The 27329-nt window shown below is 33.3% G+C and overlaps 1 protein-coding gene across 1 annotated transcript in view; it reads right to left on the reverse strand.

The window, feature by feature from the left end:
* Positions 1-5834: 5834 nt before the first annotated feature.
* LOC150099450 (uncharacterized) overlaps positions 5835-27329 on the reverse strand; it is a 52353-nt gene continuing 30858 nt past the window's right edge. Inside the window, exons 5-6 of the mRNA XM_090404363.1 lie at positions 12044-12061; positions 5835-5910 (exon numbers count right to left, since the gene is read on the reverse strand). Coding sequence (XP_090260489.1) covers positions 5835-5910; positions 12044-12061 — 94 coding nt within the window. The remainder of the gene's footprint in view (positions 5911-12043; positions 12062-27329) is intronic.

Genomic DNA, 27329 nt, shown 5'->3' on the forward strand with positions numbered 1-27329 from the left:
TAGTACAGCTTCACGAGCAAATCACGTTGTCGCAAGATTAGTGCCATCGGTGTGGTCAGTATTAACAACAAGAATGAAGGAACAAATCCTGTGTCCATCTTTTTAAACCTTTCTGGTACCTGCCGAGTTGCGTGTTGTGCCAATTCGATGTATTTGGTGTTTACATCAAATTTTGGATCCGCATTTTTCTTTTATTTCTTAGATAATGATCCCACATGGCGCGCAATCTATTTCCGTAAAGTTTCGCAGCATTTAGGTATTTGGATGGCCCTCCACAACGCTTTAAACAGGAATACTTTAATTTTGATCTTCCAGCCACACAGGTGTCCAAAAGCGAAGTACGTATTTCCATATAAGTACCTGTATATGGAAACCATTTAGTGACTACAGCCAAATGTGTACATAAATATATTGCCAGCATAAGAATAAATTATATTTCACAAAAAAGTGTTATTAGTGTTATAAATTTATTGAAAGGTTTCAACAGTGATTATTGAAATAGCATTATACGCAGTATTCCCTGTGTATTCAAGGATTCCCCAAATATTTACGAAGTAACTGAAATGAGAATAATAAGACTGCATTTGACGATAATGAATTTGGTGGCAAAATATACAGCGTTACAATAACCAACTTCGCAGCTCGAATCCTCACAGCAATGATCCCTTATTGATCAAATAGCAGAAATACTATTTGATTATCAGCATGTTTTCTTTTTATATTTGTTTAGGACAATATTCTTCTGATCGTGTTCTGACTAAATATCAAAGGGAAGATTAAATTTTTCTGTGTTGAAAAAAAGGCAGATATTCACCAAGATCTTCAGTGTAAGCAAAGCAAAAAAAAAAAAAACAGGTGCTAAAGATTTTGCTTAAAGTCTATATAATATTTTGTATATAATATATTATTTTTTTTTGTAATTTGTGTATATAAATAGGAAACAAGAATTGAAACAACATTAAAATAAGGTGTAAAAATAATAACGATTCCACCTCCTGTTTTTTAATGCCAGACAATGTGTGAATAATAGTTACCTCAATAATTTTGAAGAAGAAATCAAAGTACTTTTCGACCACAAATGCGAGACCCTCGACTGGCAATGTGCCAAGAAGAGTCATTTATATTGAAGCGAGAAAGGAATAAGGCGATGCACGAATTCTTTGTCAACACTCCAAATCACGTATTTCATGTGTAAAAGTTTCCATCTGTTGTACAAGCAAAATAGTTACCACTTTAAAAAGTAGAATTATCATAAAGGAAAAGGTAATTTGCCGACGTATAAAAATAAACACTAATCCCACGAAACGCACTGATTATCATAGTTCCGGAACGTATTCGCCTTCTACTGCCATGATATGACCTTCCTCAGAAAAGTCGAGGGGTCTCGCATCTCTGGTTGCATAGTAGATACTGATCAGAACACTGCATGTTAGGGTAAAGAATATATGGAAATAAAATGTAGAAAATAATCCTTAAAAAAAAAGCCCAACTTTTATGAAAATGAATTCCAAAATATACGAGAAGTATAGTTTGTAGTAGTTTAAAAGGATTGTAAATGTTTCTCTCTGAAGACATCACTCGTATTATTATCTACAATAGTTTGCGTTCTATGCAAGTGTTTTGAGATAGGCGGTTAAACACCCCGGTTTCCAAAGTTGTTCTGTTAACTCAGAAGTCGAGCCTAGTTCGTCAATTCGGCGAATAGAAATGACTAAAATTGAGGGGGGGTCTGTCTTCGGGCATCAACCTTATGAAAAGAAAGATCACAAGGCTCTATAGGCACCAATAATTATTATTCACATAATTGATTCACATTCAAAACAAGATATCTTTCAAACAACAATTTGACTGGTGATACTGAGCAATTCAGATTCTGCCCAAGAATCTAAGAATAGTCTGTTAGGTAGCGTCGTAAAATATGGACTGTTCCAAGTAATGCCATTTTTTTAGATCATATGCGGTCACTTCGTTGATGTTTAATTCTTGTAAATAATTGGATAGTTTTTTTTTTTTTTTCTAATTGCACCAAGTGCGCCGATAATTATTGGGATGTCTTTGGTGTGCTTAAGCCACTGCCGGCCAACTTCGATTGCCAGATGCCGATATGTCGTAATTGTTTCCCAGTTCTTTGTTGTTAATGTTGTTATCACTGGGAAAAGTGATATCATTAATGCAAACCTGTCGATGTTCAACGCTTTTTATGCCAGGTCTATTGTGTTCCCAATGCCGATCAGAATTTTTGTTGTTTCGTTTTCCAATACTGTCTCTATTTTACGCTGCCACCAGTTATCAGAAGTAGGAAAGGCATATTTTTTTGCATACATAACAATGAATTATTTTGGCCACTCGATCATGCCGGTGCTTATAATCAATTTGAGCTATCTTGCTGCAGGCACTGATCAGATGTTCCATAGTCTCATCTTTCTGATCGCATAATCTGCATTTACTGTTATTATTTGCGTTCAAATTTTTTGCTTTCGCTCTTTTAGTTTTTAATGTCTGTACTGAGCTGCTAGAATAAATCCTTCTTTTTATTTTTTAATGCATCAATATTGTTGTCATTGCCACATCATGTTCACGTCAATTTTTTTGCAGCATCTCGAAGAAATTCGCCAAGCAAGGGTTTATTTTTCCACCGCATATATCGGTTATTTTTCTGTTCCTTTTGTAATCGGATTTTTTTCCTGTTACTTTCAGAAGGCCCTCTTTTCTAATTGCTTGTAGCATTTGCCCAGAGCTATTGTCGATGTAACTTTTCAAGTTAATTTCTTCTTCTTCCACAGTCTGTCTCACTTGCGGCAGACTCCGTCTACCTATTCTCCTTAGTAGGTGCAACCAGTCAACATGACTTTGTGGATGTAATGAATAGTGCATAGTCATTAATTTTCTAGTTGTGCAGTCCAATTTGTCCAGGTCTTCTTTTCTCCAATCTATTATGCTAGCTGTGCAACGGATCCCTGGTATAGCCCAAGAGTTAATTGCTGCAATTGTGTTTAATGGATGTCGTTTTGATTTCAGAATATTTCTATCTCTTTTGATGTATTTGCTGTTGTCTGTTGTTTAACTTTCTAGTTGAAAATATCACTGTAATATTCCAAGATATTTATAGTGTTCGTTAGCTGAAATTGCATTTATATGCTTGTACTTCATTTGATCAAATTAAAATTGCTAGTGTCGTTAATTTTTCCTCATTTAATAGATAAAATGATAAAATTGAGCATTTATCTAAACCAAATTTTATTTTGATATCCAGACTGAAAATACGAACTGTGTTCAGTAAAGAGTCTATTTGCCGTGCCAATTTATTGCTGTCATTGTTGTTGTTGTTGCTTTGTCAGCAATTATTGTATTTGATTATGTAAAATTCAGAATAAAAAACAATTTTCTGTACTTTATTTTTTTGTTCTTATTGTTTAAAATCTGTCTTAAAAGGTATAGTGCATTTTTGTAATAAGATTTTATATTGATAGTTGGGCATTTTTGGGATATCCACTCTTTTATATTAAATGCCCAAAGTGTATCTAAGAGCGTTTCTGGATCTATAAATGCATGAGAACTCATCCTAAAACTGCATTATTAACAAATTTTTAAATAAACACATACATTTTTCAACGTTTATCCGGCCAGAGAGAGAGACTTCTTTTATATGCGTACATATCACAGAATAAAACAAAGTATTAGAACAATTCTTCTAAAACTAATTAAAATGCACATGAAGTCCCCTTCATTCCTGGAAACGAGAATGTGCATGCAAAATAACACGTCTGTCCTTGTATCACGCATATGTTCATTTGTGAAAGGTATTTAATTTTTCTTTAATACGTTGTTTGAATTATTAAACTAATGGTACAGATGAAATCTATGTTCAACGCAGCAAATGATTGCGCTAACTGTCCAAACAAAATAATACAGAAGTACATGTTTATAGTGACCACTTCATCCAATTTCAAGATACTTAATAGTTCAAATGTGGGGGGGGGGAATTTAAGAACCATAAGATGGCAAATTCTCGACTTATAAAAATATAAGAAATTGTTATTCTAGATATTTCAAGTAATTAATCGAAAAAGTAGATGAATAAAATTTCTTATTTAGAAAGGTCATCTTTTAAACGACCTAAAACTGCAAGGGAAATATGTGAATACCGCATAGGAAAAAAGTGAAAGAATAAATGAAAGAGTATTACGTGAGTTAGAATAATAAAATCAGATAATCAGGAGGTCACGCAGCATGAGTAAGGCGATCAATAGGAAAAACCGAAAAACGGTAAATAAAATATAAAGTAAATAGTGTACAGGACAGACTACAGCTCACTACTGGTGAGGAAACGAAAACTGGATTCTTAATGTAAATTAGGTATAGTGCATTCGGTTGGGTTTGAGTAGTCGGTTAAATGCGCGTGTTCATGTGACTATTTTGCTAATTTTTGCAGGTGAAAAACTCAAGTGTTGGGAGTAAAAGCGTACCAGTACCGAACGAAACTGGCTTACGCACAAGTCGAAAAGCCTCCTTAAAGAGATTCGTCATGTTATTGACGGAAATTGAATCTAGATATTTCCAGTCAAAGCAGACTCAATTAGAACGGAGGCTCCTTTCAATATGAAGTTACATTCCACTGATCTGAAAACAGGAAATGTGAGAGAAACATACATATTAATGAAGTATTGTTGATTTTGAATTATGACCGAAATGACTAAGGTCATGCGGATATGGTAATATATCTCTTAAATGAGTGTTTGTTAGTGAAGAAAGTTTATTCGATAGATACAGAGCAGACTTTTCAATTCGTCTTAAACAGTGAAAGAAAAAGGAGACATAGCAATGAACATTCTGGAATTCTAAGGAGGTATAGTCGGAACGCAGTGGATGAAATGTGTTAACTAAAGACTGGTAAGGACACTGATGAATTTAAAGAGAAGCGGATATACATTTTATGAAAGGAAGCCTACTCCCTTTCATAAAATGATATTAATCAGATACTTCCACGAAATGCTGGATACAGCATTTCGTGGAAGTATCTGATTAATAATAATAATAATTTTTGAATTAGTAGTTTGTATTATCATACGGAGTATATATGTATATACATGTATGGAGTTTATGGTGCTTTAATTATGTTTGCCATGACCTGATTTCATGGCCAGAATCCCTGTTTTGAGATCAAACACAGCATTTACCACTTCAGACCTCCAATAAGCCGAATGGTGGTATTCCCCCAGGCGATGAAGACCATCTACCACCTAGGATAGTATGCTTCATGGACGAGAATGCTACTGTCCATCGCAAACGAATTGCTCAGCAGTCGTTGAGCGAACATGACAGCGTCTTCCACTATCTTCTCTGGCCACCACAAAGCCTGGATCTGAAGCATGTTGAGAATGTATCGGATATGCTACAATAACGGAACAGGGAAAAATCATCTTCTGTCAATTACGAAACAGTTAAAGGACTGTTTGATGAACAGCTGGTATGTTAGATGCAATCCAACACCTTGAGGAATCTATGCCAAGCCGCATATGTGCTGTAATTCGGTTGAAGGAGGGCCAACACGTTTATTAAATAAAATTTCTAATTCAGTGACCTGCATGTGCACTATTATAGAGATAAACTAGCCTCTGCACAATATGATATAAAACAAACCAGTCTGATTAAAGTGATGCTAGATTGTACACGTCCTAAGCTACTGCCTACGATACCATAAAAATAGTTTCCTGAAAGAAGCTAAAACTTTCAACATTTAGTAAATGATTTAAATCAATACTTCGTAGACTCCATCCTAGAACTCTAGAAAAAGTACCCTCATCACGCCCATATACAAACAAGGAGAAAGAAATTCAATCAGAAACCAAAGTCCCATAGCTGCACCAACATTTATCAAGCAAATTATGCGGCAGTTTCTTAGCAAACCTCCTACATATACAGAAAAATTTGAAAAGAGCAAAGAAACAATAACTCCTGTGGACGATTTCATAGATGTAATAAACCTTGCCTTAGATTAAAAATAAAATTGTAACGATGGTATTTATTATAAGCATTTGGTATACTACAACATGAAACACGTTTCGCAAAGCTAAGACATAGTTGAATACGTAGGCCGCTGTACACGTGGTTTAAAAATTACCCCCAAAACAGGTAACAAATGATTTGTTCAGGATCGTAAAGCTTTACAGTGAATTCTGCTCAGTCTTTTCTCTTCAATATCTTTATCCCATGTATTAATTAGCTACCTCGCAAAAGTATTGTAATATAGTGATATTACAATGGTATCACTATACTGATATAAACACTTTCAAGCGAACACGAAATATCATATTCCCCAAACTGGGACAAGACAAAACCTATGATATCCAGAAATCCACTCAGCTAGCCATTTAACAAAAATAAAAGTATATGACAATTCCATATCCGCGTCCTAAGTAAAACACCCGCCATTACAAAGATTGAAACAGTACAATATATTGGAATATATCTTGATGCAGAGTTGAACTGTAATAGTCACATCTATATTTAAACCAAACCTAGTTCAAAAACAAACCAGACTAAAAGTATACAATACATTAGTCCTACCAGTCTTATTGTATGGAAGTAAAATATGGACAATAAAACAAAAAGACAAACAAAGATATTGTATGGCGTTCCCCCACACTTTGTCCCTCTTCACGTTATGGACGGGTTGACCCCTCTTAATGAGGGATTAGGTATATATATATTTTATGACTATAAATCCGTGTGTTCACTGGGCTGATTTGCCTCTTCTGACGGACTCAAAACCCGAGTTTCCGGGTGAAACAAAACAACAACAACAACAACAACAAAAAAAAAAGACCATGCTACTGTATGAGAGCGGCTAACTCACCTTTCGTCGAAAGAAATCAGATAAAGGTTCCTCACGTCAAAGACGGTCTTTAGTCTTTGACATGAGGAACCTTTGATGTTTGAGAATATTTGCAATATCTGCTTTTTTATTAAATTCAAAGTTATTACTATAAATAAAATAACGAGTGTTTCTGGGTCGATTAATTAGATTTACTAATTACATGGAAAGCTGATCCGAAACCGTTTTTAGGGAGGATGCGAAGTTTGAACGAAATATTCAGAAATGAAATTAAAATCTATTAACATGATGTTTAAAGTTCCAGTCACTGTGTAATTAACATATATTTAAAGAAATGGATAAACATTTCACAAACGTTTTCTAACCAGAGTGATTTTCGTATATAAGTGCACATCAAGAGAAAAAAAAAGTACGGGAACTATTCCGAGACGTGATTAACGTTCACAAAATGTTTGTTTTGATCCCTTAAAATGAGCACCTGCAGTGAAAATTAATCCTCTAGCCTTCAGTCGCTATTTATTAGTTTAAGATAATTATTTTCCTTAATACGTTGTTTGAATTATTCAATAAAGGGGAGAGTTAAAATATTTTATGTCAAACACTGCTAACTGATTATAATAGCAGCTGCCCAAACAAAAAAATATGAAGATCAGTTCTTCACATTAAAGGATACTTAAAAATCCAGTTTTGAAAGTCAAGCCTCTTGCTGATTGCCATAAACTACAGACGTGACCGGTCACGTCCATGGACAAGGTGAATCCAACCATGTAACGGGTTACATGTTTATCACATATGACTCGGTCACATGCTCCCAAGTCAGTGCAATTGTGTCAAGGTGAAATGGCTGTGAGGAGGGAACTGACGGAGTTTGAAAGAAGCGTCGTGATAGCTTGCAACATGGCATCCTATCTATTCGGCAAATAGTTGACTAATTGGACCATCCCAGGTTAATCAGTGGTAGCATACTAAGATGGAAGAGCAGTGAGCCAACTGTAAGTTCTACCCGCAGTAGACGATCCACCACACTTACAGAACATAACTGTAGGGTGCTACGAATGATAATAGGTAAAACCGCTACTCGTAGACGGGCACTTTGAGTGAAGAGTTTCGGGAATCGAGTGCACAAAACAATCCAAACGGAGGCTCACCACACGGGTTTCCATGGTAGGACCGCATTATGCAAGCCCCCACATTAACTGAACCAACAAGCGGTGTCATCTTCAGTGGTACAAAAGATGTGTACAGTGAGACGTGGAAACTTGGAAAGTTGGGTTATCGAGCGACAAATCATGCTATATCCCTCTACAAACAAACCTGTGACTGTCACTTACCACAGTGCGTAATCCCCAACTAAGAAATTCGGAGGTGGAGGTGAGATAGTATGGTTCTGTTTTTCCTAGTTTGGTCTCGGGCCTCTGTTTGTGGCGACATGAACAATGAACGACAAGAGGTATCTGAACATTCTAGACAATTTAATTCTTTCTACTCTGTGGCGTTTCTACGCAACTCTTCATTGTCTCTTTCAGCAATACAATGCACTGTGTCATAAGGTGCCGTTGTAACTGTTTGGTTTGTAGATATGAACGTCACCATATTTGACTAGTCTCCACAGAGCCCTGATCACTTATCTGAAGTGTATTAAACATCTGTGAGATGAAATCAAGCGTCGGATGACTTCAAGGCACTTCTATCCCACAACAGCCTAGACTTCATTACATGCCTACAGGAAGATGGTCCAAAATTCCGATTAAATTTCTATCATACGCTTTGGAAAGTAGGCTTCGACAGATTGCAGTTAATGATTTTAATAAAATATTGGAATCATTAACTGCAATGATTTTAATATTTTATTTCACAAAAGGTTATTGCCTTTAATCAAGAGCATTCATTTTCTTAGATCATTTTTGTTTATTATCATTTAAAATACATTCATTACATTTTTAACTTCTTTTCATTAACTTTAACTTAACTTCTTGTTTTACCATTTCTTTGTTTCACATTGCGCAGCTTTCCTACTTTGGTTTTCATTATCCACTTCCATCTGTTAGTTTTCAACTACTTTTCTCACCTTGGTTTTCCCCTAATGTGTTTCTCTGATATTCTTGGATTCTCTTTTGCCACAAACCTGTTAGGGAATTCGGGAAAAAATATTCAGTTTTTAAGGCAGTAAAATTTTAAATTTATATATATTTAAATTTTAAATATATATATATTTAAATTTTAAATATATATATATTTAAATTTTAAATATATATATATTTAAATTTTAAATATATATATATTTAAATTTTAAATATATATATATATATATATATATATATATATATATATATATATATATATATATATATATATATATATATATATATATATATATATATATATATATATATATATATATATATATATATATATATATATATATATATATATACATATATATATTAGAATATATATTAGATTAGATGTAGATTTTGTCCCTTAGAACATACCATTAATTCAAAGGTTATGCCCATTACTCTATTTACATATCTTTAGCATAATCTCTAACTTTAAGCATGTCTCTAAATAAACTCTGTTGGAGTGATGTGATTAATGGGCTACTTCAGAATAAAAAAAAACCTCGTCACTTGGAGTTTACCCCAAATGATTCCTTTGTGTACAAAATCTCTTGCAGAAACGTTCTACATCTGCTATCTCAGTACATCCTACAGTTTCTGAGATTGCTATGACTTTATTCTTGTTGCATTCCAACATCATAATTCATTTAATATTCATTGTTTATGGGGAGAGTTTTTTTTATTGAATTTTGTTTATTGAAAAAGCCTTAAAAATTAGCTTTTTCGGTTTAGAATTTCGTATCCATGTCTAGCCTTCAATCTCATAACAATGCAGCAATTCCACTTCAAATCACTTCCGAGCTGCTTGTTGGTCTTCAATCAGCAGGTTTCGGACCCAGTTTGGCAATAACTTTCCAGTTTATCGTAATTTCAGTTAGAATTCTGTAAATGGATGCGATTCTATCATGTATTTTGACGGCACCCTACATCAGCAGGTTCCTGAGTAATTCTTGTTCAGTAGCTTCGTTTTGATGTAGATGAATGCCTGTGATCACGTGATATCCGACCTGAGGCAGATTCTTGCTCCAATGTTAGCCGCATAATATTGATATTGCTTGCGGTCCACACTTTGATGGTTTAAAATCCCGTCTTCTTACTAGTAACGCAGGTGTCCGGAACTTTTAAAATCACCATTTTATATAGAAGATTCAAAAACAACATTTGTATAATGGTGAAGATTGAAGAAAACGAAGTATGGTTGAACCTAATACCAGTTCAGACATCTTGGTATGCTTCTGGAATTGGTGGGAAGGAGTCGCTAGAATCATTGAATACGTTCCAAATGCATGGATTCACATTTTAGATAGACTGACAGTAGATAGCAAATATAAGGAGAATCCATTTATATCTATACATATAATTCAGAAAGATGAAATATATTACTTACGTAAAATCTCACAAAAGCTTCTTTGCATTCTGAAGTCAAACGTTCCTGCAAACAAAAAATGCAATTTGAATAATGGAATGCAGCATTCAATTCTTTTATCATCACATTATTAGACAAAAAAAAGCAATGACCTTATATTAAAAGAACTAAAAATAATTTCGGTAGATGAAAAGTAAACTGAATGGTCAAAAGCCGATATCCTGTACAAGAGTTACTAATAATGTGAGCCGCATGATATTCAATGCGGCTCACACTTTTTTCTCTTAGTCGAGAACCTACCTCTTGACCTGTCCAATGACGAAGGCCCTACCAATAGCTTAGCTACCTCTATTTTAAAACCAAAAATATTAACAAAGCAGTGATATCAAAAACAAAATAAATAAATTATAAATAACAATAGATATAGAGAGTTATTAATCAGAAAACCAGTCCATCTATAAGAGATATACACGTTTACAGAGGAAGTGAAATCTTTTCAGAACATTAGCAGAATAATATCAAATAAATATTAAAAAATAAAAAATCCTCAGTAAAGAAAGTTCACAATGTTTCTTGAAATAGATTAATTAATAAAACAGAACTGGAACTAGATATAGAGAGCAGACAAGACATATTCTATGAAATATTATGCAAATTTAATAATGAAGAAAGCGATTCAGCACAAGTCAACTTCGAGAAACAGTGGATAGAATATTATATAGATTTATGATATGATCCAAATTCATTAACAGAAAATAACAATGAAAAAATCTGTATTGTTGTAGAACCGGTTGGTTTGGAACAACTAAAAAGAGCAATAAAAGAATGAAAAATAGGAAATCAACTTAACTAGATGACATAAATAATTAACTTTGGAAATATGGTGGAGAATATTTACGACACATTCTTAAAATTCATAAATAACTGTTTCAGAAAATGTGATTTTCCATCACATAGTCCCGCAGGTAATAATTTTATTACCAACGGGACTTCAAAATATTTCAATCTACTCTCAGAAGAACAGAATGGTTTTAGACGTGGACCACAGCCCCCTAACCATAGCTTTTTCTTATTTAAAACTTTCTCGTATATATTTCCTTCAGAGTGATTTGTTTTCCAGTCGTTTAATTTTATGATATTCTAGTTTAAACTACTCTTCCTATTTACAAAATGCTCTAACATGTAAATTTATGTTTAAAATAAAAACCGAGAAATAAAATTCTCATCAATATTAAATTAAGTATCCTAGACCAGCGTTTCCAAATGGGGGGTCACGACCCTGCACCGGATCACGGAAGCTAAATGCCGGATCACCTAAAAAACTCTCGAAAACCTAGGTGTTTCGTTTTTGGGTTTTCTTTTTTTCACAAAACTGTAAAATACAAGTAAATAGCGTTTAGTCGGGACTAATGAATAAATAATTTAACTAATGACAGTCTTTGTTCGCAGTAAAGTAACTCAACTAACGACGAGGCTCCACGGCGGCAACTGGTTTAGTTTAATTTCTTTATATTTTTGTAAGAGTAAATGCTTCTTTATTATAATAATAATAAATGAAAACTCTATGAACATTCCAATCTGTTTTATTTTACCTAGTGGACATAAAAATTTTAGTGGGTCAGGAAGATGAAGTATTAAAATAATCGTGCTACGGAAAAAAAATTTTGGAAACCTTGTCCTAGTCTAATAACATATTTAAGAATTATGAAATTGAATACTTACCATTGTGCAGATATGTATCTGAAAAAAAAAAAAGAGATAAAGTCAAAGATGTATTTTCTTCAACTCTTAGATATGTTGAATATGTCAAGAAAACGTAACAGATCAAAAAATCAAGAAAACAGAACAAGAATACTTACATTTTCCACACTCTCTTTCTGAAAAAAAAGTAAAAATATAATAATTTGGTGAATTTACATTCTTAGCGAATAAGCAGGTACAAACTTCAATCATAAAATTATCTAAATGGGATTTAAAATTTAATTTTGGATTGTTAGAAAGAGCCATTTTCTTACACGCTAATACCCTATATTCCTGTGTTCTAAACACAATGTGTTTTAAAAAATCCCTTATATAATACAAATTATAACATTTCGTTTTATGATTTATCGAAGTTGTTGAACTCCTCTTTTTCATTACAGAGAGGTTTTTAATTGGAACAACTTGCCACGTTACCCTAGCAAATTTAATATTGATTTAGAGATACGTTCAGCTGTTGAAATAATGCCAACTGAGAATCACTGAGTTAATTAACTAAATAATTGCGATAAGCTGTAAAATATAAATTAACTTTTACAATCAGTTGTCACAGAAACAGGTAACGAAAGTACGTAAAGAATATACCAACGCCAAGGTAATTGCAATATGAAAAATTACCACAAGTATTTTTTTTTCTTTTTTTAATAATTAAAATATTTTTGTGAAAAAAAAAGCAAATTGCTTAAACTCAATAGCTATACAAGTTCGAACAAGGTAGGTGTTAACAAACAGCTATGTCTACGGTGGTATACGAACTCATATTATGTTGATTGGAGAGGGAGTAAGCTATCCGCTCGGCCAATTGGGGCAAAAATAATCAACTCAGCAATTATAATTAATTTAAGATATTATATTTGGACAGTCGTAGATTTGTATTAATTTAAACTTTATTTTGAATGGCCTTTCTGCAGCCAAGAGCTAAGGATGCAAACAATTTTCACATGGCGACATGGGTAATTTAGTTTATGTTTAGATTATTATATAATCTAAACATAAACATAAAAATATATTGAAATAAGCTATATAGTTTCATAATATTAGGCTTTTAACCTCGATATAAACTGTATACCAAAATGATACATTTTATTAAATATCATATCTTATATCGACAAATAGGATCAGCATGGAAAAGTGTTAATGGTTCAAAGGCTGTAACAGAATCTGTCTGTTATCTGGTTGTAGAGTGATCTGACTGTATATATCATAAAATATAACACTTTATTCTATTAGATAGAAACTTATAATAAACTGAGAACACAATTCAATAGGCCACTTGGTGAAAGGACTAGACTTTGCAAAAGGACTTTCTAGAACAGTGCAGTTGTAGGATTCTAAAATTAAGTTGGTTGGAATGAATAATAAGTTAGTGATATAAATAAGAGAGTTTCTGTTTGCCTTTCGACCGTTTAGAAAAATCTCCACCTTTCTCACTTCTCCTAAGGACAAGCTTCCACATCTTAAGCATCCAGGTGTCTACTAGATTCCGTGCTTTTGTGGATTATCTTTTTTCGGACAAACCGGAAGATCTGCCTCTATTCGGCTAGAAGAACACCAATCTTATATTGAATACTTTAAACCTGAAAAGTCTGGACTTGCAGAACATGCCATCTTCACTAGACACAGAGTTCATTGGAGAAAGACAAGAGTTCTTCACAAAAGTCAGTTTCTCATGGAACGCCTTTATAAAGAAACATGTGAAACTCTACTTCATTCTCCTAACTTAAACAGATCCGACGGCTTACGTGTATCACCTTTATGGGAGATAGTACTTTACAGATCAGCTAATCTTAACTAACTTTTTATTGTATTGATTTTTTTTTAATTTATTTTATTTATTTATTTATTTATTTTATTTTTATTTATTTATTTATTTTTTTAGGAAAGTTATTGACCTTTTAAGTTATTTTATACCAGCTACTTAGGTGGCGCTTTTTGAAATTGTCAGTTATTGTTTAATTTGAACTTAATGTACTGAAGATGCCTGTGACACACAGGCGAAAATTATACTATTAAATAATCTTTGTACGTGAGTTTTTTCCGTTATTAATTTTGTATCGATATGTCTACTCACGGTATACCTCTTTTAAAACTTATAGTGTAATAATGGATAGAGAGTAGAAGCTCAAGAGACAAAAAGGTGACATGGAATATGAATTTCATTACAATCAAAGCGTAATCAGAGAATGTGTGGAAATAAGTTTAAATGTAAAAAAACAACCTGTGTGTCTGATGAGTTTGAAAATATAAATTCGTATGATTAGAAGAATGTAGATGTTCACACACACACACACACAAACACACACACACACACACACACACACACACACACACACACACACACACACACACACACACACACACACACACACACACACAAAGTACAGCAGATTAAGTGAAAAAAGTAGTAATTGGAAGGTTTTTGAGACATAAGCACCAGTTTAACGATGAGTAATAAATAAATTGTCCTTACTCGTTTTGCGTTTGTTACGACATAAGTCTTTTCTTCGTCTTTTTTGTTTGCTTCCTGTATTACTTCTGAACAAGTGGGATCTTTCGAACAACATGTAGTGTACACCTTTACGTATTCTTCTTCCATCTGTAATGAAAGTTCAAATAAATGGGTTAAGAATTTGAAAGTGCATTCACAGTATTTGATTGCTACTACTTAGAGAATCATAAACTTCATTACTTTTCTTGTGACATATATCCTCAATAATTCGAATATTCAATAGTTAGAAGACCTACATAAGCTGCATCCAATTCGTCAGCACTAAAAATATTCCTAGCAATAGAATAGGTTTGAAATATGTTTCTTTGCTCTCCTATAACACACTTTCGTATAACTTTTGCTGAAAAAATAAGGCATTTTTTGTTGTAAGTAGAATATTTGGAGAATATTCTATCAGGATATTGAAACAGTTTCTGAATCTTCGGTTATTTTGTTCTTCCGCATGGACGCATATTATTCGACTTCTGGAAATTCCCGGCACTATACAATTTCACTTATGAAGATTTATTTTTAAATATTTTTCTTTAAATTAATTTATATTTCATTTATTTATATTATAAATAAATATATAAAATACGTTTTTATTTATGTAATTTCATAATAATAATTATAATAATAATTATAATAAATAATTATAATAAATATAATAATTTCATAATATATTATGTAACAATTAAACCAAGATCCAGTGATAGAAAAAATTAAAAAATATAAACATAAATGGATAGAACACGTTCAAAGTATGAAAACAGAAAGATTATCAAATCAAGCTTAAAGTACAAGCCATTAGAAAAAGAAAACCAGGACGTCCTCTTAAACGATTCAACGATAACTTCTAAAGCCGGAACATGCCATGCTAGGCCTAAATCCTTGATACGCATGATGATGATGATGATGTTTGAATTATGAATATTATAAAATGTTTGGCTCCAACCAAAGGCCGTAGGTTTGAATCCCGCTGTGATCGTGGATATTTTGTGATTGTGTGTGGACAAATATTATTTGTGGTTGAATGTTTATTTTTCACTTGGTTAGACTATAATAAATTTAGTTTAATCCTTTATCCAAGAGTGAGCAAACTTTGTTTGCTCACTCTTGGATAAAGGATTAAACCGGGCAACTCACAGCAAGGTGGATCAAGCTCTCATCACTCCTTGTTTCAGTATCTTCCATAGTGCAAAACACATCTCCTTGCGGACAGGTATACTGTTATGCATTAAGTTAAGGGCCACTACCCAGCCCGGTTTCGACCTTTATTGAGGTCTCGTCAGTGGGAGCCAGGCCCAGAAGTGGAGATACCAAAGCAGAAGCAATGGAGAGGTCATCTTTACCTATAAGAGTTGCCAAAAAGTGTGCCACCTTATTATTAAATTACTCTGGATTTAGAGAAAGATGCTGAAAGTTTATTTCTAACTAGGTTAGACTATAGTAAATTTAGTTTAATCCTTTATCCCTTCCCTTAGTAGCCCTTTCCTTAATGCATAGCAGTGTACATCTCCGCAAGGAGATGTGCTTTGCATTATGGGAGATACTGAGACAAGGAGTGATGAAAACCTTGATCCACCTTTGCTGCAAGTTTCCCGGTGTTGTACTACCTTACCTTAGTCCTGAAGATATTTTCAGGCGCAAACTTTGTTTGCTCACACTTGGATAAAGGATTAAACTAAATGTATTATATTAGTTGTGGTGGTGGAAAGTAAATGGCATTGGTGTAGATGATGCGGTTCATTGTAGTTGATGGATCTGAGTGATTGAGACGAAGAGTTGTAGAGTGAGTCCTCCTCCCTCGATTACTCCTTCGTAATAATAATAATAATAATAATAATAATAATAATATTTGGAGTATAAAATACATTTATATTCCGACACACTTCATTGGCATGCTATGTTATTATATATTTATGCAATAAATAAAATAGTTTAAAATTTAAACAAAAATATTATAAGAAATTTTTACCCGGGGCAGAGCTGACTACTGCCGGGTGCGGCCCCAGGTGGCGGATCGGGGAACAGCCTTCAGATATGGAGGTTAGCTGGATATAAGCAGAGCAATCTGGCGAATAAGCAGCCATGGATCAACAGCGACTGAGCTATCAGGGCGTGGGGGAGCAGAAGCGGTAACTCTGTCTCACTTAAAACCTCACAAAGCCCAATGACAACTCGGTGACATGGCGAGTAGTGCCGCTATTAAATAAGTACCTACTGGGTTTACCGCCCCTGACATTGGGAAGCAGCATTTTCAGTACTGACACAAGGTTGAAGCCAAATGATGACGGAAAAGCTTGTGATCAGAGATTTGCAGATGGCAATATGATTATATTGTGTACGTCTGTAATACTGCAGAGCAGAAAGCAAATGGAGAAACTACTGCTCTACCTTATCTCCAGAACAACCACCATGGCGAGCAAACCCTTACAATTGGCCCCAAGTTCCCGGCGTCCCTTAAATGGGACAGGGGTGCGAAGAATCTCCGGGCTCAAAATGGTGTCCACTTTTAAAATAGCAACTTGGAATGTCAGAACTCTGTATGAAGCTGGCAAATTAAGAAATGCCACAAGAGAAATGAAGAGGCTGGGCATCCGGATTTTGGGAATTTGCGAGACAAGATGGCCAGGATCTGGAAAGTGTCAACAAGATAATATGACAATGTATTACTCTGGGAATGATGAGAATAAACATCGACATGGTGTAGCTGTAATAGTAGATGAAGAAATCAATAAATCAGTAATAAATTGGATTCCATTTTCTGAAAGGATAATGCTGTTACAACTTAAGGGAAACCCTGTTAACATAAATATCATCCAAGCTTATGCACCCACAGCTGAAAAAAGTGAAGAAGATGTTGAAGAGTTTTATGAACACCTAAAAGAGATTAAAAACCTAACAAAGAAACATGATATAAACATAGTGATGGGTGACTTCAATGCAAAAGTGGGAAGAGGGGGTGATGGAGAAATTGTTGGCGAACATGGCTTAGGCACCAGAAATGACAGAGGAGATCGCCTAGTCCAATTCTGTCAGGAAGAAGATCTAACAATAGCAAATACCTGGTTTAAACTTCCACCCAGAAGACTGTACACTTGGAAATCACCTCAAGATAACCAACAAAATATTGTCAGAAATCAAATTGATTATATACTGATAAATAAAAGATTCCACAGTAGTATAAAGAGTGCAAAGACTTATCCTGGAGCAGATATCTCATCAGACCACAATCCCATAGTTGCAGAAATACGTCTTAGATTAAAATCAGCTAAAAAATCACAAAAGAAGAAAAAGAAAATTGATGTAGAAAAACTGAAAGACCCGAACATAAATAAAAACGCCAAGTCACAGCTTAACCTACGATTACAACAGATTAACATAGAAGAAAATAAAAGTGTGGAATCTCTTTGGAATAGCTTAAAGAATGCCATCGTAACAAGAAGTATTGAAGAAGTAGGTTATGTGAATAATATAAAACAACAGGAATGGATGACAGATGAGATTCTTTCTCTTATTGATACAAGAAGAATGTATAAAAACAAAGACCTAGCCAGGTATACAGAAACACATAACATCATCAAGAAAAAAATAAAAGAAGCCAAGGAAAATTGGATGAAAAATTTATGTACTGAAATTGAACTGCTTCAGAAACAACATGATAATTTCAATCTGTATAAGAAAATCAACGAAATTTCTGGAAAACTGAGGAAAAAGCAAATAGTGTCTCTAAGAGACGAAAATGGAAAAATAGTTCTAGAAGAAGAGAATAAAGCACAGATTTGGATAAAATATGTAACAGAACTTTTCAATGATACTAGACAGAAGCCTAGAAATATAAAAGATAACATTCAAGGACCAGCAATCATGAAATGCGAAATAGAGAATGCTATACAAACAAGTAAAACAGGAAAAGCCAGTGGACCAGATCGTGTGCAAACAGAATTTTTAAAATTAATCGAACCAGATAACATCAAACTTCTTGAAAAACTATTTAATAAAATATATGAAAGTGATGAATTTCCATCAGATTGGCTCAAATCTACATTTATCACTATCTCAAAGAAACCCAAAGCGAATTCCTGTGGTGACTTCAGACTTATTAGTCTAATGAGCCAAACATTAAAAATATTTTTGAAAGTAATTCAGAATCGCATTTATAGAAAAAGTGAAGAAACTCTAAGTGAAACACAATTCGGCTTTCGGAATGGTTTTGGTACTAGAGAGGCCCTTTTCTGTACCCAAATATTGATACAAAAATGCATAGAAAAACAGAAATCTGTCTTTATGTGTTTCATAGATTTTGAAAAAGCATTCGACAAAGTCAGACACACCAACTTAATAGAAATCCTTCGACAAATAAGGCTAGACGAACAAGACATAAGACTAATAACAAATCTGTATTGGAATCAGTCAGCTGCCGTTCAATTAGACAACATTACCACCAGTGATATTAACATCAAAAGAGGAGTGAGACAAGGATGTGTGCTCTCACCACTCCTGTTCAACATATATGCAGAGGTAATCTTTAAAAAAGCATTGGAAGAATGTCCAGAGGGAATCACAATAAATGGAAAAATTGTTAACAACCTACGATATGCAGATGACACCGTGCTAATTGCAGATAACATTATGGATCTCCAAAAACTCGTTGACAGAGTATACATAGAAAGCCAAAGAATGGGAATAAATATAAACATCAACAAGACAAAATACATGATCATCAGCAAACATCCAGTCTCATCAATGAAACTGACACTCAATGGGAAAAATATTGATCAAGTGTCAAGATATAAATATCTTGGTTGCTGGCTTAACGAACGGTGGGATCCAGAAATAGATATAAAGACAAGGATTGAAGTTGCACGGCAGTCCTTCATGAAAATGAGAACACTATTCTGCAATAAAGACCTAAACATGGAAGTCAGATGCCGAATGCTGAAATGCTACGTGTGGTCTATTCTGCTCTATGGAGTTGAAACATGGACATTGAAGGCGACAACCATCAAGAAAATCGAAGCCTTTGAGATGTGGCTATACAGAAGAATGCTAAAGATATCATGGACAGAAAAAATTACCAATGAAGATGTCTTAAAATCCATTGGAAAAGCTAAACATCTTTTACAAATAATCAAGAAACGAAAAACATCATATCTTGGACACATCATGAGAAACAGCAAATACCAACTTCTACAAACTATTTTGGTAGGAAGAATTGATGGCAAAGGAACTAGAGGAAGAAAAAGAATATCATGGTTTGACAACATCAAGACGTGGACAGGAAAGAGCAGTGCACAACTGCTCAGATTAACACAAGAACGCAGTTTGTTCGCCAAGATGGTCGCTGACCTTCGATAGAAGATAGCACAATAAAAAGAAGAAGTTGTGGTGGTGGGAAGTAAATGGCATTGGTGTAGATGATGCGGTTCATTGTAGTTGATGGATCTGAGTGATTGAGACGAAGAGTTGTAGAGTGAGTCCTCCTCCCTCGATTACTCCTTCGTAATAATAATAATAATAATAATAATAATAATAATAATAATATTTGGAGTATAAAATACATTTATATTCCGACACACTTCATTGGCATGCTATGTTATTATATATTTATGCAATAAATAAAATAGTTTAAAATTTAAACAAAAATATTATAGGAAATTTTTGTTGAAACGAGTGTATACAAAGTAAAAATTTAAGTAATAATTTAAAGAGAAAAACACAAAATTGTATAATATTTCTTAATAATGGCGTGTATAAAATATATGAAAATTAACATTAATTATATGTAAGGAAAATAAAATTTTAGGTTGATATGTAATAGCATTATACATTCTGAATGAGAAATTAATTTAATGGAATTTTTTATGTTCAAAATAAGCTTTTCAGAACATTACAGAATTTACAGCTTTATCAATAATTGACTCCTTATTAGGGTTCAAATGACCTTCTTTTGAAACTATCCGTTCACACTCTGTACTACTTGATTTAATTGTCAATAATGCCTTATGTAACATTTCGAAATTAGGCGTACTTTTTCCATTTGTTTCAAATATACTAATTTTTCAAAAGATATATTTCGGTGATTACACGACATTTTTTTATTATTCAGTTATATAAAACGCTGAAATAATAGTTCCCGAAAATCGTAGGCTATACATCTTCAGGGGGTAAATAGTATAACTTAAAGTTTAAACAAGAGAATTAATAAATACAAATCATAACCGTCTGGCTATTCATAAAACTCAAATAACAGAATGCAAATATATTACGTTATTAACGTTGAACAATACTGGACGATGTCACGTGTTCTTGTTCTCGTTCACGCAGTCCGAGCTCAGATTGAGTTAGATTTTTTATTAGAACTGACCAAACTTGATGGAGAATTAAACCTTGATTTTTATTGCATTGGGTTGGGTTTTTTAGAATATTAGCAGCTTCTTTAAATTTTCTTATATAACTGTTGTTTACTATGATCGTCATTTTTTGCCAGAGGTGGATGTAGGAATCTAAAGATTCGTGCATCCACCAAAACCACTTCATCATCCTCTTAAAAAACCAGGAGTCTACAAAATCCATTGCTCTTGCGGGATTTGCTACGTAGGACAGACAGGAAGATCTGGAGAAATACGTATGGCTGAACACCAAAAAGACGTACAATTCAAAAGAGAACAAAAAACGGGTCTTGCTTTCCATACCACTTCCACTGGACACGATGTACTCTGGCAAAAAATGACGATGTCATACATAGAAAACAACAATTATATAAGAAAATTTAAATAAGCTGCTAATATGCTAAAAAACCCAACCCAATGCAATAAAAAATCAAGGTTTAATTCTCCATCAAGTGTGGTCAGCTCTAATAAAAAATCTACCTCAATCTGAGCTCGGACTGTATGAACGAGAACAAGAACACGTAACATCGTCCAGTATTGTTGAACGTCAATAACGTTTTATATCTGCATTGCATTCTGTTATTTGAGTTTTATGAATAGCCAAACGGTTATGATTTGTATTTATTAATTCTCTTGTTTAAACGTTAAGTTATACTATTTACCCCCTGAAGATGTAAATCCTACGATTTACGAAACTTGTTGGGAACTATTATTTCAGCGGTTTATATAACTGAATAATAAAAAAATGTGGTGTAATCACCGAAATATATCTTTTGAACCAATGAGCCACAGAAGTCTAAGCCTCCAAATACTAATATTTGATTCATTATTTTGTAGTTGCAATTTTGTAGAAGTTTGTTAAAATATTATTGTTAAAACTTTAATGATTGTTGTAATAATATTGCATTATTAATAGTTCATTAGACAGACAATATTTCATTTTTGGTGTCTTATATTCATTGTTTTCAATAAAATGTTTGGTATGAGATTGTAAATTCGTGAAATTTCAATTTTCATCTAACGAGAGTAAACCACACAGTTTCATGTTTGAGTGCATCAAATGATTTAGGAAGATTAATAACGAAGAGTATGACAGTTTTTGTTTTTATCTTAAAACAAATAGTAATCAAATGATAAAAAAATATATCTTAAAAGAAATAAGCAGATAATAATAAGAAAAGATAAAAATACTTTTTCACACCTTCTCCGTGATTTTGGCTTCCTTTTTACACTTGTCAACTGTAAAATATAAATACAAACTATTAGTGAAACTAGTGAAAGCTCTTTAAAACACTACAATTATATGAGGTGAAGGGAACATTATACAAAGCGATACGTAGTCTATATTTAAGTTTCCAGTCAGCAGTTAGAATTGATTGAAACACAACATGGTGATGAGATGTAAAATCGGCGGTAATACAACGATGCACATTATCTCAACTCTTATTCATCATGTTTATACATTGCATTATAAAGAAAATGGTATTAAATTTGATATTATAATCGGAGATATCAAACTTAGCTGATTGCTTTATGCAGGTTTTTGTTGTACTCCTAAAGACAGTTAGTTCAAGTATCAAGGATTCTCTAACTAAATTGAATAACAGCTCTAACAATTTGACATCAAATCAGCAATAAGAAGACCAAAACTATGAAAACAGGCAGTAGCATAGAAAACATCAGCTGCATTCTGAATGGAGATCCTATAGAACGAGTAAAATATTTCAACTATTTAGGCACAGATTTTAGTGAAGTTGGCAGGATAAATCTGGAAAGAGACAACAGAATAAGCAAAACAGCACGGTGGGTAGCTATCTGAATATTTATATGTAAAAAAGAGAGAAACACACACAAAAAAAACTAATAGTTTTCACTTATCGATCTGAGGGTTGGGATAGAAATAAAGCACTTAATCAAAGACTTGATATCATGATATTAGAGGTCCCATATCTTATATCTCAGAGATATGATAACTCTCATATCAGTACTGATATGAGAGTTATGAGAAAAATGGAAGTGAGCAGATGGCATCAATGACAGAATCATATTAAAGATAAAATATTAGAAAGGACCTAGATATATTTGAAACGTGTAGCGTTGAGTACTGATTTATGACACACACACACACACACACACACACACACACACACACACACACACACACACACACACACACACACACACACACACACACACACACACACACACACACACACACACACACTCCAATTTATATCACATAAACGTGGTTGTATATGATGACTTCCAGGAATTAGTGTTTTAACAGGCTTTTTAATTATAGTGTGTTCTAGAGGGGATTATTTGGATATGGGATATAGTATCCTGCTATAGCGCTCAGAGAAATGCGCATTTATCATCCAAAACTCAGATGAAATATTGTGGTACTTAAAAATAAAAACAAAAACTAACGACAGCTAAGAGATACTAAAGAATAGATTCTGCGAGAGAGAGAGAGAGAGAGAGAGAGAGAGAGAGAGTTTTCAGACAGACACTATTATAGTCCGAAGACTAATCGAAAAATACGAGATATTCACCAGCAAAAAGATTCCTCAGGTAGTGAAAAATTTCCAAAGTCAGTTAATATTCAAAATTTCGAACTGAAATCAAGTTTCATGAAAGTATAATAATTTCCTAAGGCCTTGGCTAAAAAAAATAAAACGACCGAAATACATCAAAGATGCTTTATATGTATGAATGAATAAAGATTTTTGTATACATATTTTAATAATGAAGGAAAAGATAAGTTGAGTTTAGTCATCAAGAAGAGAAGGAGAAGAAGACGAAGAAGAGCATACTTGAAACTGATACAGATTAATAACAGTTCAGAATATTGTAGAGAAAATAATACTTGAATATTGAAATTGAAAACAAGAAGAAGAATGGAATTAAATCATATGGGAAAATAATCGCGACGATTATTGGGTTGACTCAAAAATAGAATTAAGACTCAATTAATTAAGACCATGAGGTCTCACGTACCATGAATGAATGTAACGCTTCCAGTAATTGTTTGTCTGTTTTGAGAGAAAAATAAACCAGCGTTGAAGGGGGTGGGGAGGGGGCACCTACGATGGTGGTATGGTACCAAAGTTGGTTATAAAGGATTTTGTGTATAATAAAAATATTTCTATCTGTTCGAAATCCGAAAAGCTTTTCAAGAAGTGAATAATAAGAAATAAATAACAACGAATCAATTAAAAGCGAATTAATTAAAATTTAATTTACACGTAATGAAGGCAAAAAAAATACCAACTATAGAAGTATGACCACAGAGTTGTGAATTAATGGAATGGATTCAGTTGGGAAAATATTTAGATTCTATATAAATTAGAAAATAACACTATTTTCTGGGTTTTCGGATAATTTCGACTTCTTTTCCTTTGTTTCACGTATTCTTAACTCCCACCTGTTCCACATGTTTCATTAAAAAAAGATAAGAGACTTTTAATACATTTATAATAATATATCAGCAATCATTTCCTAATTTTAATTATGAATATCATTATTTATTTAAATATAAAATAGTAGAAAAACACTATATTTATCTTATGATTCTTAAATGCTGAGAGAGACATTCGATGATGTTATTCGACATCTCAACGTTCTTCATGACGGTCATTATTTCCATTTTTACTTCTTCCTACAGCAGTATGCGAGAACTTTATTTTGAAGATTAATTCTCTTAAAAACGCAGTGTGCTTCCACTAAATTTTGCGATAATATCAAATTGCTATTAGCAAGTCGATAAATTCTAAACCATTAATTTTTAACTATTTAAATTATTTAATTTTAAACTAAATTTTAACTATTAATCTGATAAGAATTAAAAATCACAAGCCGAGAAATTTCTGACAAATAAAACTTCTATTAATGCTAAGCATCACTTCTATGTATTCAAATTCCCCTTAAAATTCCAGAAATCAAATATACGAGGGTTCCCTGTAAGGTTCTCGGCCAAACAATAAAAAAACGAATTCGTAATTTCAAAAGTATTTTTATTATTCAGCATAATTTCCCTTAAGACTCTATTTATTCCAGCGATGCTCCAGCCCCATTATCCCGTCCCTGTAGTGGTTCTCAGTAAGAGCTGCAAAATACCCCTCTAGAACTGCAATCAGCTCTTGATTCGAAGTAAAACGCTGATCAGTGAGGAAGAGTTTTAGTTTCGGAAAGAGACAGAATTCAGAGGGAGCCAAATCTAGGGAATAGAGTATATGTTCCAACAATTCATAGTGCAGATCCCTTAATTTTCCCATTGTCAAAACACCTTTGTGGGAAGGTGCATTGTCATGATAAAAAATGATTTTTTTCTTCTGTAACTGGGTCTTTACTAACAAATGTTTTCATCTAATCTTGTTAAAAGATCGGAATAATATTCCCGGTTATTCTTTTACCCTTTTTAAGATACTTCATAAGCAAAATTCCTTTAGCATAACAAAACACCGATGTCGTAACCTTTCCTTCTGATGGAAGCGACTTTGTCTTCTTTGGCGCTGAAAAACTGGCTTCTGTCCACTCTTTTGACTGCTGTTTGGATTCTGGTGGATAATTGTGAATCCAAGTCTCATCCTTTGTAATTAGTCGACGCACAAAATTAGTTTTATTCTTGTTAAAATTCTCAAAGCGCTGTTCAGAGATTTTCATGCAAGTGCGTTTTTGATCTGCTTTGAGCAAGCGCGGCCCCCATCTTGCGCAAAGCTTTTTATTTGCAGTTTTTCATGCAAAATATATCCTACACGTTATTTTTCGAATGCCTATAGTCTCAGCAATTTCACGCACTTCGACTTGTCGGACATCCAATACCATATCGTGCACTTGATCAATACTTTCTGATGTTGTTACACTTTTTGGACGTCATTCTCGTGAATCACATTCAAGGCTGGTACGGCCGCGTTTAAACTCGGCAGCCCATTTCATAATTGTCAATAACAAAGGAGAAGAGTGCCGATAAACTTTTATGAACTTCGATTGAATTTCTTTTGGCGATAAATCTTATTTTACAAAGAATTTTATAATTGCACGATACTCAATTTTATCGATTTCAAGGGATACAAAAACAACACATTTGCTTCAGACAGCTGTATAAAATAAACTACTTGATAGAATAACTTGCAATTTCACAGGAATGCTTAAGACATATGTACCATCTTAGAAAAAAACATCTGTCCGATAGTGTTGCTATCTATGGTCGAGGACTAGAACCTTTCAGAGCACCTTCGTATTTGTTAAATAATATCCGATTATAAACAGTTTAATAACTCTTGCTATGTAAAGAACTAAGTATTACTTACTTAGTTCGTCGTGTGCACGTTCATCTTTTCCATTAGTTTTTGGGTGTTCTGCCGATAAAATGTTCGATACGTAGAAAATAAGAATTATTAGGGCAGCTCTCATCTTGACTTGCTTTCAGAAGAAAGAACTGATTGTCCGAATATATATCTGTCTTCTGTTGTGTTATATAATCTGTAATTAAAAAAAAAGCCTTTTCTTGTGATGGCTGCATTTTGTATAACACAAAAAATGGATGCATTCTTTTGAGACAGGATGCAGCAGCTGAGAAAGTAAATTAAAAGAATTGCGATGATTCAACAGCTGCTACGAAGCATATTGCGCAGATATAAAACTATAAGATAGCAGATTTTTTTTCTTCCGTTTTATGATATATAATTGAAAGGAACGATAGCTTACATGTTTTTTATGAATAGTAGATTTTTTTTCTTAATTCTCTGGGAAAACCTTTTTTCCTTTTGATATATGTAGTTGAAAGCAACGATAACTTACGTGATTTTTCTGAAAAGTTCCTGTATGCACTTTTACAAATGTTGCAGTAATATTATAGTTGTTTTCGACTGTAGTTAATTTATGTTTTAGATGTTGTTTTGCTTATACAAAGAATAAGTTGAAAATTGAATTTTTATAGAAATGTTGTTGTTGAATTTTTATAGAAATATCGATATAATATAAATAATATTAAGCCACAAATGAGGCGTTAAGATTTTCCCCAAATTATTGATGCCTATAGACTGAGACTGTGAGTGTGTCATGTAGATGGTAGCAATGGTATAGCGATATTTGCCACTATGGCAGTCTGCACATTCAGATCAATTCAGCTATTGGCTGTCCTATGTCGTAGAAAATGTTCCCAAAATCAAAATATTACGCAGTAGCTAAGAGTTCAGTAAGTTACTTATATAACAAATATATTTATTAGAAACTCTATTCATAGTATTTCGAGCGCATCAATATACCAGAACCTCCCGTCCACATAATGATATATTATTCGATATCGAGGGGATTTCCTCTTATTAAAATTATTATTATTATGTGAAACCTCCAAGGAGTCCGA

This window comes from Typopeltis vanoorti, chromosome 14, assembly GCF_054136105.1.
Source record: "Typopeltis vanoorti isolate ZY-2024b chromosome 14, IOZ_Tvanoo_1.0, whole genome shotgun sequence".
NCBI classification, from domain to species: domain Eukaryota; kingdom Metazoa; phylum Arthropoda; class Arachnida; order Uropygi; family Thelyphonidae; genus Typopeltis; species Typopeltis vanoorti.